Here is a 20,345-nt window from a genome sequence, read left to right as displayed (position 1 = left end):
CTTTTCATGTCTGGGACAGATTCCCTGAAATCAGAGGAATTCAGTTAAAATTCAGTTCAGAACCATTGATTTCCATGCCTGGCCTAAGCATGGCTTATCTAGATCTAATTCTTTATATGGTTTTTTCCTTAACTTCGGAAAGTTCTGTAAGTGACATGATGGTATTATTATTATATTCTATAAGGAGATAACAATCTTCAGATAAGCCAGTATAATGGACAGTCTATTTAATAGTCTGAGAAAGCAGCCGTTGTAATGTTACTTTCATAAAAATAATATTCAGTTTAAAACACCAGAGCTGATATACTGTTACATAAAATGGCTTATGGCTTTCTACTCAACTTGCTATATACAGTATTTAAAATGGTGCAATCTTTTAATTAAATAAAATTACAAATACATGAGCTCAAAGAACTGATTGGAAGATTAAGTACGTTGGTTTAAGCAATTAGTGGATTTTTAAAAATACTTTATTGATTAGCCATTAGGCCATATCAGAATGCAAAATATGAAATACAGAACAGTAATAAGACCATATGTTAAAAAACAGAGTAAAAGACATAAGTAAAAGAAAATGTAAATCATATTTCTGTGTCACCCCTATAATTTGCCCCAATCAGATCCACAATCATCAGTTGTACTGTTTTGTTCAAATAAAGGGCCGTATTATATGTAATTTTTGGATTCTGACCACATAGGAAATATATTGTTTTAATATAAGGATCCCAACAGCATGTTTGTCTAATGTGTGGTCCAAGATACTGATCTCTCTTTCTTATGCAATTAACATTCAAATACACACACACACACACACTTTCCTTATGTTGAAAATTCCATTTCTCTGCATCCTACAGTGGTACAGTGCTTGGAAGCTGTGTAATTTGCTTCATCTGAATGTCTAGCTCAGATTCTATTAAAATCTTTATTCCCTCTCTCCGCCCCTGCCAAGCTGATTATAGCAGTCAATATGAATATGTTTCATGTTACAGTGACTGTACCAGCTCAGCAACTATGTATACTGTGGCCTGCAAGTTTTTTTAATTCAATATTCAAACTTCCAGGGTTTATCAAGTACCTTTTAGACTCATATGCTTGACAAAGAACTTAAAAGCCAAATGAACAGTGAAAAAATTCATCATTTCATAAATCTGAGCTCCATATACTACCCTTTGATATTCCCCACCCAACCACCACTGGTAAAATTAGAGTACCCCCAAACAAGAGTATATATTTGCATGAATGACAACCAGATTTTACTTCAAACCTAGTTATCAGTCAATTGCAATTCAGGCAAGTAATAAGCACAAGATGTTTAGCCAACATGTTAACACAACATATTATACAATTTGTTTAACTATGTCAGGTAAAAACGTATCATGTGCATTTGCACAATATGCAAAGCTTGCTTAGTGTTAACCTTGATTAATTTTGTATGGGATCATGTATTGTGCAAACTGAGCCATTTTAGGATATTCTTCAACATACTGTGTGAACTCAGGAAATTAGTTAATTCTGTAATTAGGTTAACTGTGCTGTGTAAATATTGACTGTGTTGCTTTATAAGCTGGCAGATAAGCTTATGTTTCTGACAGTTTGTAAGTGGCAAAAGAGAATTTCTCATAAATAATAGCTTATCTCAGATAAGACACTTGAATAACACTTTGTCGTTAGTGTGATTATATCCATATTCATTATATTTTAATTCTTCATTCCAGGGGAAAAATGATTCCATCAGATCTTGAAAGGAGAATTGTTGAGGCAAAGCAAAAGGCAAGTTAGTTCCTACCTAAAGTTTCTATTTAATGCCATTCAGATATTCCAACTACATAACTTTTCTCATGCTATATCTCAGTCTTCACCAATATGCTGGATTAAAACTCTCATCATGGCCATCTAAGGATGATGGATCTGGCTCTCTGGATTATTCTTGCTTAAAAAAAAGGCTCTGTCATGAGCTAGATAAATATAACAAATTAAATATAGCTCTTTTGTGTGCATATGGATACTTAATCAACTTTTTAAAGTTTAACTGCCATAAAATTGTGAGAAAGGGAAGAGATTATCCGAAAGAGGAAAAAAAAGGTTTCCAATATATTGGAGATGTTCCCTCAGAGAATGAAATCCCAACCTGCGTTCTAAAATAGTTTTCCTTTAGTGTAGGATCTTGGTGCTGGATATTTAGATCTGGTCTTTTCCAAGTTATGCAAAACCAAAGACACAAATAAAGCACAAAATACCTTCAAAATCCATATTAAGGCACTAACTTTTATTAGACAGCCCCAAATGTCCCAGAATAATGTGCCAACATTTGAATTCTTCAGAGGTCTTTATGAGGCTAGAGTAAATGAAATGGGGTTGGAGAAAAATGGGGAGGAAGTCAGGAGTCTCCATGGGTGTGTGCGTGTGTATGTATGTTGTTTCAAAAATGTCAAGACGGAAGCCACAACTATGCAATCAAAACTCCATGTGTCACAATGCATGTAAAAAAGAGTGGTGCTTCAAAGACATGGTTATGGCTGCTGTTTTTGACATTTTTCCCCTCCCTGGCACCCTAGGTTCCCCACTGATCACAGTGCCGGCCATACCTTGCCCCTAGTCTGCATGTTAAAGTCTCATCACTTCTATAAAATATCCAGTTTTTTTGCCTAATCACAATCAGCCTGCATGAACTTTACTGAATTTCCTTTCATCCTTTTTAAAAGGAGGTTTCATGTGACCAACCACTGGTCCCTGGTAGATTTTCACAGGTAATGCCTCTATCTATAGCATTTTATCGGCCAATCGGCATCCTCAAAACATTTTCTCCTCCAACCACAGAGGACAATACATTCTGTTAATCTGATAAGGCAGCACTAAGAATTAGAGCATCATGTTGCTATTTTGACACAACGTTATGTCCATACAGCAAGAGCTGAGTTACTGAAAAGATCCCCAGTGAGGAAATGCTGACAGTGTTAAGATGAAATGTGCAAGGAGGCTGAAGACATTTACATTAGGTTCTGCCAAATGCTGTGAGAGTTTAAGATTGCACCTCCAACACTCTATTATGTACCCACAGAATGTTTTAGGCAAACAAGACTGAATCATTTTGGCAGTTTGCTGTCCCCTACTGCTGGAAAAGGCAATGCCATGACAAATAAAGTACAATAATAGTTAAGTAATCTCTTGGCTGCCTCATAACATAAGGTGGTCTCTTATGCATTGCCAGAGAAGAGGAAATTAATCTCTACTGAAACAGGTTTTTATTTTCCTGTAGGGATTTGTTCCTTTTTTAGTAAGTGCCACGGCAGGAACTACCGTATATGGGGCTTTTGATCCGCTGATAGCTATTGCAGATATTTGCAAGAAGTACAAGATCTGGATGCACGTGGATGTGAGTATGAAATCTTCCAGCAGTGGATTGCAATTACAGTACTGAGTATGTATGTATGCTAATGAAAAGGCAAAGGATTTAACTGCGCCCAGACTGTGCTCCTTCCTGTGAAAATAAATGTCTTAATAGAGTCTTCAGAACATTCAAAGGATTTCTGTTTCTCAAAGATAAAAGAAAGGCCCTAAAGATGGTGAACCTCTTCTGTTTATTGCCTCTGTCATTTGATACGCAAAGATATAGGCGAAACTCGAAAAATTAGAATATCGTGCAAATGTTCATTTATGTCAGTATGGCAACTCAAAAGGTGAAACCAGTATATGAGATAGACGCATTACATGCAAAGCGAGATATGCCAAGCCTTACTTTGGTATAATTGGGATGATTATGGCGTACAGCTTATGAAAACCCCAAATTCACAATCTCAGAAAATTAGAATAGTGTGAAAAGGTTCAATATTCTAGGCTCAAAATGTCCCACTCTAATCAGCTAATGAATCCATAACACCTGCAAAGGGTTCCTGAGCCTTTAATGGTCTCTCAGGCTGGTTCAGTAGGAATCACAAGCATGGGAAAGGTTCCTGACCTGGCAGTTGTGCAGAAAACCATCACTGACACCCTCCATAAGGAGGGAAAGCCCCCAAAGGTAATTGCAAAAGAAGTTGGATGTTCCCAAAGTGCTGTATCAAAGCACATCAATAGAAGGTTGTGTGGGAGGGAAAAGTGTGGTAGAAAAAGGTGCACCAGCAGCAGGGATGACCGCAGCCTGGAGAGGACTGTCAGGAAAAGGCCATTCAAAAGTGTTGGGGACTTTCACAAGGAGTGGACTGAGGCTGGAGTTAATGCATCAAGAGCCACCACACACAGACGGATCCTGGACATGGGCTTCAAATGCCGTATTCCTCTTGTTAAGCCGCTCCTGAACAACAAACAACGGCAGAAGCGTCTTACCTGGGCTACAGAAAAAAAGAACTGGTCTGTTGCCCAGTGGTCCAAAGTCCTCTTTTCTGATGAGAGCAACTTTTGCACCTCATTTGGGAACCAAGGACCCAGAGTCTGGAGGAAGAATGGAGAGGCACACAATGCATGATGCTTGAAGTCCAGTGTGAAGTTTCCACAGTCTGTGTTGATCTGGGGAGCCATGTCATCTGCTGGTGCTGGTCCACTGTGCTTCATTAAGTCCAGGGTCAACGCAGCCGTCTACCAGGTGGTTTTGGAGCACTTCATGCTTCCTTCCGCAGACGAGCTTTATGGGGACGCTGACTTCATTTTCCAGCAGGACTTGGCACCTGCCCACACTGCCAAAAGTACCAAAACCTGGTTCAATGACCATGAGATTACTGTGCTTGATTGGCCAGCAAACTCGCCTGACCTGAACCCCATAGAGAATCTATGGGGCATTGCCAAGAGAAAGATGAGGGACATGAGACCGAACAATGCAGCGGAGCTGAAGGCCGCTATTGAACCATCCCGGTCTTCCATAACACCTCAGCAGTGCCACAGGCTGATAGCATCCATGCCACGCCGCATTGCGGCAGTCATTGCTGCAAAAGGGGCCCAAACCAAGTACTGAGTACATATGCATGCTTATACTTTGCAGAGGTCCGATATTGTTCTATTTCCAATCCTTGTGTTATTGATGTCATGTAATATTCTAATTTTCTGAGATTGTGAATTTGGGGTTTTCATAAGCTGTACGCCATAATCATCCCAATTATACCAAAGTAAGGCTTGACATATCTCGCTTTGCATGTAATGCGTCTATCTCATATATTGGTTTCACCTTTTGAGTTGCCATACTGACATAAATGAACATTTGCACGATATTCTAATTTTTCGAGTTTCACTACTGCCTCAGTATTCTGATGTTTTGCTTAGACTTCATGCTTAACAGTGATAGATAAATCAATCCTCCACAAACTTATCTTTTTTAAAAATACAACTTCATCTATATGCACAATGGCACTTAACAATACATAAGAGGAAGATCTTTGTGCTGAAAGATTTATGAGCATTGTTTTAAAAGGCATCGAAACTAGTTTCAACGCCAGAACATATGCTGCAAATTATAGCAGTATTATTGGAAAACTGATCAAAATCTACCTTTGGCAATTTCCTTTCTGTAGTTTAATTGCTTCCCGAAATAAGCAAAAAGCTGATAATAAGTGATTCACATATTTAAATATAAGTTTTCGGAAATCATTATTATTATTTAATAGAACTAATAGTTATAATCTTCTTTTTCCAGGGAGCCTGGGGTGGTGGGCTGCTGATGTCAAGAAAACATAAATGGAAATTAAATGGTGTTGAAAGGTATGGCTTATAACAATATTATTATAAACTTCCCACACATTACTGTGACACCAGTAAAGTTCCTGCAACTCAAATTTGGTGAAAACCAAACAAATTTAGTTCATGTTTGAAATAATTGTCTAGGGAAAGTTTTTTCTAGTAGTGGTTCTCCAACTTTGGAGTCCTTGGGGTTCTCTGAGCTTGGTTGTTTTCTTGCAAAAGTTTCATTACCCAGCTAGGTAACATCTTCAGTGCTAAAATGGAATGGGGTTTGCTCTCTGTTTATATACTGTGGCATGCCCTGCCAGTGTTGGTGGGGGTGTGGAACTACCAGAGAGGGGGAGAAATAGAACAAAACAAAACCCACCCACCCCTCAACACTGGCAGGCCACGCCACAGTATATAAATAGAGAGCAAACCCCATCCCATTTTAGCACTGAAGATGTTACCTAGCTGGGTAATGAAATGTTTGCAAGAAAACAACCAAGCTCAGAGAACTCCAAGGACTCCACAGTTCAACCCGGAGCTACACATATTCACTTCTATTGTTCTCCAACTTTTTGAACATTAATTCTCATAATTTCCATCTAATATGGCTTTTGCTCATGCTAGGTAAGAACTAAGACCCCTGAAGTCTTGAGACCAGGGAAGTCTGGTCTAAAATGCTTACATAAAGGGGCATCTGCAGGAGGTGTTAAAAAAAAAAAAAAGTCCAGATGGTGGGCAGTCGAGATCAAAGCCCTTTCCCATTTTATATGCATCAAATGTGCAATACTGATGAAAGGGGCGGGGCTTTGATTGCATGATTGTGGCCTCCATCTTGTGAGTTCTTAACCTCTCCCACCGCCACACCTGCTTATATAACATAAAAAACCCTTGTACAGTTTTACTTTATATCATTGTCCCTTTACCTATTCATTCTTTTTCATAAAAAAGAAGGGTTTGGGGCTTTTTAACACTGAAGTTCATATGGAAGTGAAATGAAAGAATGTGCAGGAAAGGAGCAAATTCACATTTAGGTGACAGAGGACCTGAATTTTGCTTAAAACACATACACAGACACACACAGGTTGTTTCATGAAAATCTATATCATTTATGTGTTCAGACTGCTCTGGTTCTGTTCAGGTTCCTTTCAAATGCGTGGAGTGGCAAAGATTAGTATTATACTACTATGATCAGCTTGCATGTCTCAGCTGTGGAGATCAGATGTGCTGGAAATGCATACAAAGTGTTCAGAATTAAGAGTTTTCTGGTGATGCCTCTGTCTTTACTTAATGTCTAAGGATGCAAAGTATATAAGAACTTCCTGTTTCAATACTTCCTGCTTTTTTCTTTTTTGTTTCAGGATTTATATTTACAGGAAAATTGTATTATTCATTTAAAGACTTCTAAGCAGCCTTTTTATCCAAAAGGCTAGTTCACAAGACCAAAACTGCAACTCAAAGTAAAATATGATGACAATGTAAAATTTAAATTGACATACAGATTAATTAAATGCTCCCCTTTTGTTTCCTTATGAGGTGTACATTGCACCTTCAGGTTTTCCTTTTAAATTTATTATAGATGTTTTATCCTTTAATTTACCATTTTTTGAGAAATAATTGTGATTTCTGTATGTTCATGTTGCTGTAAAACCTGGATTTTATCAATTAGATATGTAGTCCAATGATCCTTGTGAATATTCAGAAATGTATACAGAATTTCAGCTTTACCTTCTTTGCTTTCCCCCCTCTCCCCAACTATTATTATAGTTATATGATTCTTTTGGAAAGATGTATGGAAAAACAGTGTTATAGGCATGTATTATCTTTTGAAAGCTATAAGCCAACAATATGTTACTTGTAGAGAAAGCCATTATCCCTTCCTCTTGGAGGAAGAAGCATTTCAGTGTGTCTGTGTGAGCAGTCCTGAGAGCAGGAATCTGATCTGAGCAATAATTAGCAAAGCAGGTGTTGGAACTACAAAAGAAAGGGAATTTTTTTAAAGGAAAACACTCCTTCCTTCCTTCCTTCCTTCCTTCCTTCCTTCCTTCCTTCCTTCCTTCCTTCCTTCCTTCCTTCCCGGTAGGGTCCCTTTGAGTCAGGGTTGACTCCTGGTGACTTCCTGGACAAGTCCCTGCAGTTTTTTTGGCAAGATGGGAAGTGTTTGCCATTGCCTTCTTCCTAGAGATGAGAGAGAGAGAGACTGGCCCAAGGTCACTCAGCTGGCTTCATGCCTAAGGCTGGACTAGAACTCACAGTCTCCCAGGTTCTAGTCTGGTGCCTTAACCACTACACTAACTGGCTTTCTAAGAAAAGCCTACCACCCAAATGCATCCTACCAGAAGGAGACTCAGAGAGAAGAAAGTGATTCTGAGTTTAGCAATCTCTTAGACAAAGACCAGGCAAAGTAACAAAGACAGAACATAGAGTAAATCCTTAATACACTACTTATACCCTATTGCTCCCTTGCAGTTAGTGGTTCATGAACTGCTGAAGAGTCAGTGGCACTGAATTCACACTTCCAATCCTTCCAAGACATTCTTCAATGATATTGTTTAATATGTTGACTGCATGTTTTGCTTCACTATGGTTTACAAGATAAACTACAACTGTCTGAATTTATAGTTTAAGCCATAAACTATGGCTTGAAACACTATTGGCTGCATTTACTCAATGTGCTAAACCACATATGGGCAAACCACATTATAGCTTACTCTAATGTGTGTAATCAGTTATTCTATATAACAGGGTTCCTCAACCTTGGCAACTTTAAGACTGGTGAACTTCAACTTCCAGGCTGGCTGGGGAATTCTGGGAGTTGAAGTCCACCTGTCTTAAAGCTGCCAAGGTTGAGGAACCTTGCTGTATAACAGTCATACTATTTCCTAATATAGGAGCATATGAACAGCCTTCAGATGATCCTGGGTTCTTGCTTTCCTCCTCCTTCTGCATGTTAATGAAGATATTGGAGGCATATGGTTTGGTTTAAGCCAATCAAGCCAAACTTTCAGATCCTAGCTAATTCTAACCAACCATAATTTAACAAAGTCCAGTACTCCATGTTTAGACATTGGGGAATTCAGTCTTTAAAATCAGAAGTGGAAGGTTCTAATCTATTTTCTCAAGGGAAAAGGGGATACAGGCAAGTTTGAAACTCTCTATATTTATATAGCAGGAAACCATGATGTATGATGGGAAGTAACATGTAAATCAGTAACTGCACATATTTCAGCTCTTACTGGTGGGACTCCATTTTAAACTTCTTATTGAAGCTAAGACAAAAAGTATATATTCATTATCACACATCTTAATGATTTAATATTCATCCACCTTCCAGAACTAATGTGAAACACAAATATAAAATGTCATCAGAAATACTTCCCTCCTCAAGAAAACAGAAGATGTGGATGTGGAATTGGAATATATTCTCTGCTCATCTGTGAAACCAAAAACCAAAATATTGTACTGTAGCAACTTGTTTTATCAACCTTAGTTTTATTCCTGTTAAACAAAATTAATAATTACCTCCAAAAATTTGTGGAAGATGAATCAGAAGGCATACATTATTGCACGCCACCCAGAGTTACTTTGTGTGAGATGGGCAGCTATATAAATGTGATATGTAAAATAAATACATTATGGAAAATGAAAAGTGCTATACATAAATGATATTAATATTCTGGTTTCACATACAGATAGTCCTTGCTTAATAACCACAATAGGGACTGGAAAACTGGTCATTAAGTGGGGCAGTCATTAAGTGAGTCACCATGTAACCAGACTCAATTTTACAACCATTTTTTATGACAGCCGTAAAGTAAATCACGTGGTTGTAAAGTGAATCCAACTTCCCCAATAGACGTTTTTGATGGAATTTGCTTAACAACCACATGATTCACTTAACAACCATGTGATTCACTTTATGACCATTGTAAAAAGTCACAAATCATGATCACGGGACTGTGGGGGGTGAGATGGTTTGTGATGGTCGTAAGCACGAGTACAGGTTGTAAAGCACTTTTTCCAAGGCCGTCATAACTTTGAATTGTTGTTAAATGAATAGTCATTAAGCAAGGACTACCTGTAATGGGGAAGTCTTATTTTCTTAGTGCAATAGTTGGCTAAGATTCCAAAACAAAGTCCCTAATTTTTGTGTTAAATACCAGAAAATATGGTCTGTGCAAATCCAATTCAGTTGAACTGAGGCCTGATGGTGACATCAAATACTTATGTTATCTACCTTTTGTTTTTTGTTTTTTTAAAAAAAAATGCTTATCTTATTTTCAGTCTTATTGCTTTGGCCCTACAAAAATCCTTATTACATTTTATATTCTCTTTTGTATTTGAGCCTTTGAGATTGCAGTCCTTGATCATTTCACTTCCTTTTAAAGTTTGATTTCTGTTCCAGAGCAAATTCCGTGACATGGAATCCACACAAAATGATGGGGGTCCCTCTGCAGTGCTCTGCCCTGCTTGTTCGAGAAGAGGTAAGCCTCTAAAACAATGTTTCTCAACCTTGACAAGTTTAAGATGTATGGACTTCAACTTTAAGATGGCTGGCTGGGGAATTCTGGGAGTTGAAGTCTTCACATCTTAAAATGGTCAAGGTTGAGAAACACTGCTCTGAAACTTTGAATGATCTCTTGTTGCCTTCAAACGTTTGCCTTTTCATATGATGGTTCTTCATCATTGCGACATAGCAGATACACAGATTTGTGATGAAGGTAATATCTGAAACTAAAAAAAAGTCCAATCACTTTTTGACCCAGAATTAGAATAAGCTCCATAGTAGCTGCCCAGTAGGAAAAAGGGATGTGTTTAAATCCTGTTTGCTCAAAAAAGAATAGTAAGCTGCTTTATAGTAAATCTGATCCTGACTCTGTTTAGAATAGACAACACAAGAATATAAGAATTATTGTGTGGAATTGATAAAGGCCCAGAAGTCTATTTCCACAATAGATGCCAGTGGGAAACCCACAAGTAAATCAGGAGTGCAATAACACGCTCCTCCTTAGATTCTCTAGACTGGAGACCATACATATATACATTCATGCCTGTCTTCATTGGATGATCCCCCAGGTGTTGATATTAAGGAGAAATTATCCCTCTCTCCAGATTTTGCATAATTTTATACACTTTTGACATGACCCCTGTACTTGCCTTATTCGTAAACTAAAATTTCCAAACCCTGTGAGAGTTCTTCCAGCTCCTTGATCATTTTGCCTGCTCTTTTCTGCACCTTTTCCAACACAATAAGTAACTTTTTAAGATGCAAGAACCAGAACTCTACAGAGTATGTCTACTTCTTTTTAAGGGACTGATGCAAAGCTGTAATCAAATGCATGCTTCTTACCTCTTCCAACAAGATAAGCACTATGATCTCTCTTATGACACTGGAGACAAGGCATTGCAATGTGGGCGCCACGTTGACGTCTTCAAGCTATGGCTGATGTGGCGGGCAAAGGTAAGCATTTATATGATGTTTGGGGGGTTAGGAGTAGTACAAATGAGAGATCTCAAAAATGCAATAAGGAAAAATGTTGAACTTCAGAGATAAGACCAGGTGTGTTAATTTCCTTGGAATGATCTACAGTGGAGCCTTTGTTACCCAGGAGCTACACCGATGATGCTACTTTTTGTAGGCACACTACACCGAGAACATAATACATACAGCTGTATGTGTAGGAGAGGTGGTGTTTAAAAGGGTTGTTTTTTTTTACATCTAATGGAATTGACCAAATAAGCTCAATTAAAAATTTAAATTTAAATTAATGTAATTAAAATTAACAAAGAATTAATTGTATGCATTTAAGTATTTGATCAAAAAGGTACCCACATTCATGAATATTTAAAGAGCTTTGCAATGTCAAAACAGGAAACACACAACAATTCTAGCGTACCTTCTAAAATAGAAGTAATGGGAAAGAAATTGCCAAAAGGTGTTATTGGGGGGAAGAGAAAATTGCAGGTCTTCCTACATGTATGTCATGTATGTCATATTATCACCCTGCCCATCACCCATGCTACTAAAATACTGAGTCCTTGCTACAGATCATGATCACTCCAATGCTCCTACTGATTCCTATTTAAATTTTCAACCATTCCTGTTCTGATGTTGCCATTCTGCCTACTCCTTCCCTTATCCTACCAACATGTGATTTTTTTAAAAAATTTTTTTGGTGAAGGCGACATTTTTGCTTCAATCTCCATTGTGCTTTGGACAAGTCGAACTTGCATGTTGGTTGCTAGGCAACCCTTCCTAGTCTTTCTGCACTGCAGCTTGGAGGTAAACTTGAGCAATCTCTTGCATAAGACTTCTGTGAGAAAGAGATAAAAGCAGAATATTGGGAATAACAAACAAACAATAATACTAATACATTCACATTTCACCAAGAAGAAATTGGGTGTCACTTTCAAGCTTAGATCCCTTGATGTCATGCAATTGTGGCTGTCACCCAGCTCTTGCTAGTTGGCAGCGTAATTATGACACTTTAATGCAATCAAGCTAAAAGCTTTTGGGAAACAGAAAGGATTTTGTTGTAGGAACTCTTAAAACTAGATGTGGCAAAACTGTGATGAGAACACGTGCTTCCACTTTAGGCAGCAATTAGGAATAGGCATATTATTGATGTGGAGAAACTAATTAAAAATCTGTTCTTTTCTGGGGCATATTTGGGAGAAATCTCAAAGGACTACCACTTTGGCAGTTTGAAAAGGGGTTGCCAAATAAATTATTCCTGCAAAATGATTCCAATTTTTCTGGCATGGTTTCCCTAAAAAATAGATTCATCAGAGTAAACAGCAATAAATAAATAAGTAACCTTTGTTATAGTGAGCTTTGCTCCACTGCTGTCTATTCCATCTGCAAATCACTCCCAACACATGTTAAACCCACCCCAAAGTTACTTAACAAAGGCAATTCAGCATGTTGTCACCTATGTGCTGGTGAAAGCACCTTCAGCCCCTCATTGTTCAGCCTGAGGTACCAAAAGCTGAACTCAGAGAAGACAAGTCAATCAGCGCTCACTGTCCTGGGATCAAGCTTGCCAATCACCAGCTTCCAGCACTCAGTGAAATAAAGTGTAGCATTTCCTCTCCTTTATTTCTTTATATTATATTATTTATTTATTACTCAAATGTATATCCCACTGCAATCAAAAGACTCAGTAAGAAAATACAATAATGTATGAAAACATAGCCATACAGTAGATCCGATAAAAGTCCCAACATGGTACAGGGCATCGGGCCCTTAAAGCTGTCTAGAAAAGCTCTGTCTTCAGCTTTATTTATTATTTATGTTTTATTTGCCTTTATTAACTTAATCAAACAGAAGAGAAACAGAACCAAAAAGAAATCAATAAAAAAGGGAAAGGAAAGCACCACAAAAATTATGTATATGAGGGCTTCTCATACACGTATGTATTTGGATGTATACATTTTTACACAATAGTTTCCAAAATCATTTTTATATTTTGTATCATTGTAATCCACGTTTGTAAACAATTGTCACACATAACATCAGGTCTTCAATTCACTGAGCAACTGGGGCCATAAATGTATCTTTCAAAGGTTGAAGAACAAGTTTCTTAATAATAGGACGGATTGGGAGTATCCATTTATGTTGTCGAGCTGTCAGTTTCCATGCGATAAGTATGTAGTTCAAAAGAATAAACCATGTCTCAAAGTCAGATTAATATGTCTAATTATTTTTTCCCAGAATATAATAATTTTAGGGCACCACAAAAATTAATGCTTTAATTAAGCATTATTCTCATTGCATTTCCAATGACACAATGATTTACTCATTCCTTTTCTATACAAATACAATGTGGTCCAGTTTGTCCAAAATAGGTTTTGCATATACAGGTAACACTTAACGATGGAAACTGGGACCGGAATTTCTGTTGCTAAGCAATGCGGTCATAAAGCACAATGTCATGTGACCGCACTGCTTAGTGATGGAAATTTCAGCACTTCCAGTTGTCATCATTAAGCAAATCACCATGGGTTGTAAGCGAGGACATTACATGGTCACCATTTGTGACCTACCGCTAGCTTCTCCATTCACTTTGCTTGTCAGAAGCCAGCAAAAAAGGTTGCAAATGGCAATCACATGACACTGTGATGTTGTAATTGTGATCAGGCACTGAGCACCTGGACTGGAGTCACATGACCGTGGGGATGCTGTGACTGGTGTAAGTACGAGGACCACTAGTAACTACCACTCGTTCAGCACCAATGCAAGTTCAAAGAGTCACTGAACAAGCAGTTGTTAAACAAAGACCACCTGTATATGCTTATGAAAAGTACTTGTGACTTTTTATAGCATATTCTAACGGTTAAGGCAACAGGCTAGGAAATGGAAGACCATGAGTTCTAGTCCCACCTTAGGTATGAAGCCAGCTGGGTGACCTCGGGCCAGTCAGTCTTTCGCAGCCCTAGAAAGCAAGTATGTATATGTATGTATGTATGTGTGTGTGTGTGTGTACACACACATACATTCTGAAATATTTATATATATATATAAAGAATGCTAATTAATATTCTGTGCAGGGTATTCTAGAAACTCTTAATAATACAACTTTTAAAGTCTTACTACATAATAAATAAAAAGATATCAATATATTCAGCATTTTAAAAAATGTGCGAATGGCATTTGCCTTTTAAGAGATATTGTCCACTAGCTGGATTCAAAGGGAATGTCTTTTCAAAAGCTCTATTTCATATGTTGGCTCCAAGTATGCTTAATTATGGCATACAGGACATGCTATCTAGGGAAGAGAGATGTAATTTAGGAGCAAGTCTGCTACTCCTTCATCAACCACGGCAGCCTTTTCTAAACTGGGGATGTCCAGATGTAATGAACTTATTGCCATGATAATTGTAATGTCACACAACTACTGGAAACTAGATTGGAGAAAGAGCTATAGAAATGATAAAGACAGGAATGTAAGACCTCCAGTACATATGGCACATTGTAGAAGAGCATCTTGGACAAATAATGCATAATTACAACTTTCCCATGATCACTTAGCTTTGTTCTTATTGTTCAGCGAAACAATTGTTCAAAGGAATTAAAAATAGTTGTCAGATTTATAATAGAGATGAATCAGGATTAACTTTATTCTTCCCACAACAACCCTGAAGAAAATACAACCATAAGTTGATATTAATTTTAAGGTAGTAAGAAATTTTATTGATAGCACTAGGAATTTCTTTTGTAATAATAATAATGGGATCATAATTGGGGAAGAAAGAGTTAAATATCTCCATTTCACACGCTTTGATAGCAACATAATTGAGTTTCCCCTGTGGCTACTGTTAAGTTTTAAACAGCAGATGTAACATGTAGTGACACATTTAACCTCAAGTTTCTTTTGGGCTTATACTTTGCATTTTAATGCATCAACCAAAACAGTTTTTTAAAAAATGGTGTGGCTTGTATACCTATTATGCTATTTTTTTCTTTCTTTTATTCTACAGGGCACTATAGGATTTGAAGCACATATTGACAAATGCTTGGAACTTGCAGAATACTTATATAACAAAATTAAGAACAGAGAAGGCTATGAAATGGTGTTTGATGGAAAGGTATGTTTTTATTGTAGATCTGAATAGCAGATACAGTTTTGGGTGTACAGTATACTGTACAGTATACAGGTACAGTGATCTGTGAGAATGAATCAATGGACTGTCTTCCAAGTAATCATACATAAAATTGTCGTGTTGGAGATTTTCTATCAATATATTAATGTTTGCTTGTTAATTATTTGACAAATTAAGACCCCTTCAGAAGTTCAAGGCAGTGTACATCATATTCCATCCTTCAGTTTTATCTCTACAACTCCAAGATACAGACAAGACAACGATGTGACAATCTTAAAGTTTTGTGGCTTATGGAAGTGTGAACTAAGATTTCTCTAGTTCTTGCCTAGCACTCTGTCCTTCACTGTTTAGTTATTGATAGATCTCAAATATTATTCATCAGCAGTTGTAGTCTGCACAAATTATTTAGATGGACTTAGATGAGAGGCATGGTACTATAGTGGTACTTGTCAACTATGAGAATGTTTGTCAATTAATCTTCATACTACAAGGAATCAACATTAATGGTCACATCCAAGTATGACTATACTTATACATGAAAGGTTCTCCAGAATATGCCAGGTGGACAGAGATAATTGGAGATAGGCGGTCCCTCAGATAACCAAGCCCTATGCCATGATTGCCTCTCCAGGTACTCAGTGGGCTAACTCTGTGGTCAGGGAGGGCAGTGGAAGTTCATAGAAAGAGTCTACCTTTCAAAAAGTCAAATGTCATCCTGCAGTAAATTATTTCAGTCTTTCTTTCATGCCCATCAATGCAATATGGATAAATAAATGCTTTTATACTGTAGCTCTATCCAACTGTTTCCAGAGGGGTAGCCATATTAATTTTCTGCAAGATCACAACAGTGAGTTCTATGGCACAGAGTACATGCATCTGATGTAATGGGCAGCGAACCACAAACACTTATATAATAATGAATTGTGTGCCCCAGAGTAAGTGTTTTGAACGTGGATGTTGCCCTCTTAAGAAAGCATCTTGGAGTGACGCAGGATTTCCCCAGCATAAGTTGCAAGAAACATTAGTAGATGCATTGATTACAATGCTAGTGATTCTTATTGTGCTTCACCAAAGTCAATAAACAAGAAAAACACTTCAACTGATCACAATCATAGGAAAGGTGACCCCAGGGAAAAGTGAAAACATGGTGCTCACTGCAATTAAACTGTTTTTCAAGTATAAGGCATTGTTGTTCTTCCATTAGCCTCAACACACAAATGTTTGCTTCTGGTACGTGCCTCCCAGTTTACGGAATACAGAAGATAATGAAGAAAGAATGAATCGTCTTTCAAAGGTAAAAAAAAAAAGAGAGAAAAAATAGAACAAGAGAGAGAGAGAGAGATGTCTATTTCTGCTATGCAATTTCTAAGGACATCCAACTCTATCTGGGTGGTCTCTCAGAGTCTTCAAATCTCTTCTAAATAGAGAGGAAGCCCTTACTGGTTAATTGATCAGCCTGCACAGTTTATGGAAGATAGGGCTAGCTTCTAATTATCAAATGAAATAAACTATATTTCCATTATTCCCCATCCCATTAGTGGCAGTGGAGAACAAAGGCAGAGTTTTATAAGTTCACAATGAAGATTCGGGTTAAATTCTTCTTGAAAGGATCAATATCCTGGTACTTATTGTACAGATGTTTGGCTTATAATTCCTCATCTCTGGCCATTGAATAATCAAGCTGGGATTAATGGGAGCTGAAGTTAAAATCTCTAGAGGGTACAAGGTTTCCTACCTCTGTGCTAGATGTTACTGAAGCAAAGTCACATGTTTTGGAGAACAATCTAGAGCAGAGATTAGCAACTTGGTTATCAGAGATGCTGGGTGCCCCTCAGTCCTTGAACCTCCCAACTTGAAAAAAATGCTAAAAATACTTGGACATCTCATGAAAATCCTGAAACTTCATGAGGTTTTTTTTTTCACTGACATATGAAATTCCACCAAAAGTTTCTGAAATCTCACAGAAATCTTGGCAGTCTCCAGGCTATTAAAATGAGGTGGAATTATGGTGTCCAGGATTTTAAAAGATTGCCAACCTTTGTACTAAATTTTAGACTGTTATGGGAGGAGGTCTTCTGGACTTAGTGATTTTACAGAGGTGGGTTCCCATGACATGGTAACATCTATTAATTTATTCACCTCAAAAAGCAGCTCTATTGACTTTGAAGAGCTGTTCATTCTGTTGAATAGTGCTGTACACTCACCCCAAAGTCCTTCCCTAAGTGCATCACTAGTTCCATCTTTTGTTTGGTCAAGAGAAGACTCAGAAGGAAGCAACTATACAGTATTGATTTGCTTTCCATGTTATGTCTTTGAAGGTGGCACCAGTAATTAAAGCTCGAATGATGGAGTACGGGACCACTATGGTCAGCTATCAGCCCCTGGGAGACAAGGTCAATTTCTTCCGCATGGTTATCTCCAATCCAGCAGCAGCTCACCAAGACATCGATTTTCTGATTGAAGAAATAGAACGCCTTGGGCAAGATTTATAATCCTATAATCTTCCAGATCCTTCTGAAGCACCTCTAGGTAGACAATTAAGTTGTCACAAACTGTGGTGAATGTATTTGTAGTTTGTTCCAAAGTGATTCTCTTTCTATATTGTGGCGTCAAAGTAGAGTACAATTTAAAATCAAGAACATTGCTCCTTTTAAAAAGTATTTTTCTCCCCTCTGAGTTTGCAAATACCTGTTTTCCAGGAAGATGGTATACAAAAGGCTGCATTTTTGCATATCAAGCATACATATATGTTCGCAATCCCATCCTCCAAAGATCAGTGTGATTAGTAAAAGTGATTCCTTTTGTTAAAAATAGCCAATAGTACAATGGTTCCCAAATGGCCACAGATTGTAGGGCAGCATAAAAACAAAATGCAAAAATGCATATTAAAATTAAGAAACTTTTATCTTTTTTTTCACTCTATTAGAACAGAATTTCTAATTTACATGCAACATTCAGATGTACTTAAATACATCTAATTTTACAAAAGAAATATATAAATATATAAATATATATATTAAAAAAGATCCTATTTTGTAAAATATAGATTTTTTTATTTTATATGGGTTCTAAAAACTACAGGGACAAATAGTAATATAAAAATAAAATATTTTATTTTTCCTTAGATGAAATGCATCAAATGTTTAACAGTGCTTCTTTTGAGACATAAACCCACATAAATTCTTAAAAAGAAATGTTTGTTTTACATGTCCTTTTATCTTGTACATCTCCAGTCTAGTACTGCAGAACCTCAAGAGATGTCTGCAACTTGTAAGCAAACAAACCAAAAATAACAGTGAAATCACAAAATGCTGCTATTCCTAGTGATATTTCCCATGTGGCCTGGCTAAGTAGAAGCACAATCATTTCAGACTGCTACCCAAGAGTAAAGTTAGGGTTGCATTTGGAGTATTCTCCAAAAAAGATCACACTTCAGAATAATTACTTATATTACTAATATTTCTCAGACCTACTGAAGGAAATATGAATCTTTTCTTATAACAGGTTCTAAAAAGGCCAGTCCACTGGTAAGGAACCTTATTATAGTTCAAGTAACAGCAAAGATCAGCAGCAGGTTCCATGAATTGGCAGTGGGACCCCTTGCAAAGACTTGAGCTTGAGAAGACATCCAATGCTGTTGACCTCTGAAGGCAGCACAGAGTTGGAAATAACTCGTACTTGCCATGTGATATTTGTAGCTGCTGCTATGACCATGTCTCCTTTCAGAAGCTGGGTGCTAATGTCCCAGCAGATCTATGTGGTCTTATGAGGAAATGACATGTCCAAAACATTTACTCCATTCATCTGAGCTTGGTTTCCCACACCCAAGCTCCTATACACTTCCTAACTACTATTTACACCACTGTTAGAGGTCAGAACTGGCCTAGCATAACGACTAAGAGACTAAACTATGAAGCAGAAAATCTCTGCTTTGGATTTTTTCTAACATAAGTTATAAATGGACTCAACCACACTACCAGGTCTTAGGTTTAGCCCCTAACAACCATATGGGAATACTACTACCAGCCTACCTTATAAAGTGTTATGGAATTACAAAATGTAATGGAGTGCTATTTAAATACAAATATGTGATTATGATAATCAATATTCTATCCACTGTTCATATACCTCTCTTAGGGAAACAAAATTAAAGTCCATCTAGTTTTTATGGACGCAAGATCAGCTATACTTTAGGCAGTTTTCCTTAATGTGACACCCTCAAAATGTTTGGACTGCAATCCCCATCAGTCTTAGCCATTATGGCCAGTGGTTTCAGATGATGGATGTTGCATTACACAACATCATGAGACTACCATGTTGGGGAAGGCTATCTTGGAGGAAATGAAATCTGCCATTCCTCAGTTTCACATCCTGGAACAGTTTCCAGTTACAACCCTGACTAAACATTGGGTTTTAGCTTTAACTAAAAGCAACATGGCCACCTGGGTTTGTAAAGCAATATTGTTTTACACTCTCTCAAAATACTTGAAGATACAAATGCAATGTAATATGATTTGACTAAACATATATAACTTTGCGTACTAGTGGCTCATTGTAACCTTGCAAAATAGGAAAAAAGAGAGAAAACTGTGTCTGTAGTTGTGCTGCCTTTTGAATGATCTTGCTGATTTTTTTTCCACCTCAGGCTGAGGGCTGCGCACTTTAGATTTCAAACTGTACAGTGTTGCCAATTGACATATATTGCTGTATAAGCTTGTACAATATATTATAAAATGTTCTTATATGTGTTTGGTAGCAGTACTGAATCTAGATATTGTAAGAACTTCATCCCTTCTAGTTTCTCTATTGCTTACCTGCTTTGAACCATGATTCCCTCCACACTGGCTGATTCCTACAAATAGTGTTTAAGTCTAGACATTAAAGCTTATGTGCTGAAGAGCTTAAGAACTCTTCCAGTATGATCTAGATCAGCTTTCTCCAGTCATGTGTCTCTACACAGATGCCAGTGGGCAATGCAGAACCTCCCACACATAAGGGCTTTCCCCCAAATCAGCTCTTTGTTTGTATTGGAAGGGGGAAGTCAGAACATCTCTATGGATCAGGACATTTGAGTACCATCTGTCAAACACTGTTGT

The 20,345-nt window shown here is 37.5% G+C and overlaps 1 protein-coding gene across 1 annotated transcript in view; it reads left to right on the top strand.

The window, feature by feature from the left end:
• Positions 1-17,741, top strand: part of GAD2 (glutamate decarboxylase 2) — a 40,853-nt gene extending 23,112 nt beyond the window's left edge. The window contains exons 9-16 of the mRNA XM_088150003.1: positions 1,716-1,770; positions 3,257-3,373; positions 5,618-5,682; positions 10,052-10,130; positions 10,958-11,107; positions 15,127-15,234; positions 16,454-16,543; positions 17,568-17,741. Coding sequence (XP_088006129.1) covers positions 1,716-1,770; positions 3,257-3,373; positions 5,618-5,682; positions 10,052-10,130; positions 10,958-11,107; positions 15,127-15,234; positions 16,454-16,543; positions 17,568-17,741 — 838 coding nt within the window. The remainder of the gene's footprint in view (positions 1-1,715; positions 1,771-3,256; positions 3,374-5,617; positions 5,683-10,051; positions 10,131-10,957; positions 11,108-15,126; positions 15,235-16,453; positions 16,544-17,567) is intronic.
• The last annotated feature ends 2,604 nt before the right edge of the window (positions 17,742-20,345 follow it).

The sequence above is a fragment of the Python bivittatus genome, unplaced genomic scaffold, assembly GCF_059951505.1.
Source record: "Python bivittatus isolate LINGU-HERP-01145 unplaced genomic scaffold, Pbiv_v1 ctg000610_np1212, whole genome shotgun sequence".
NCBI lineage: Eukaryota > Metazoa > Chordata > Lepidosauria > Squamata > Pythonidae > Python > Python bivittatus.
Note: the sequence above shows the minus strand (reverse complement) of the source record. Positions and strands in the feature narration are given on the sequence as shown.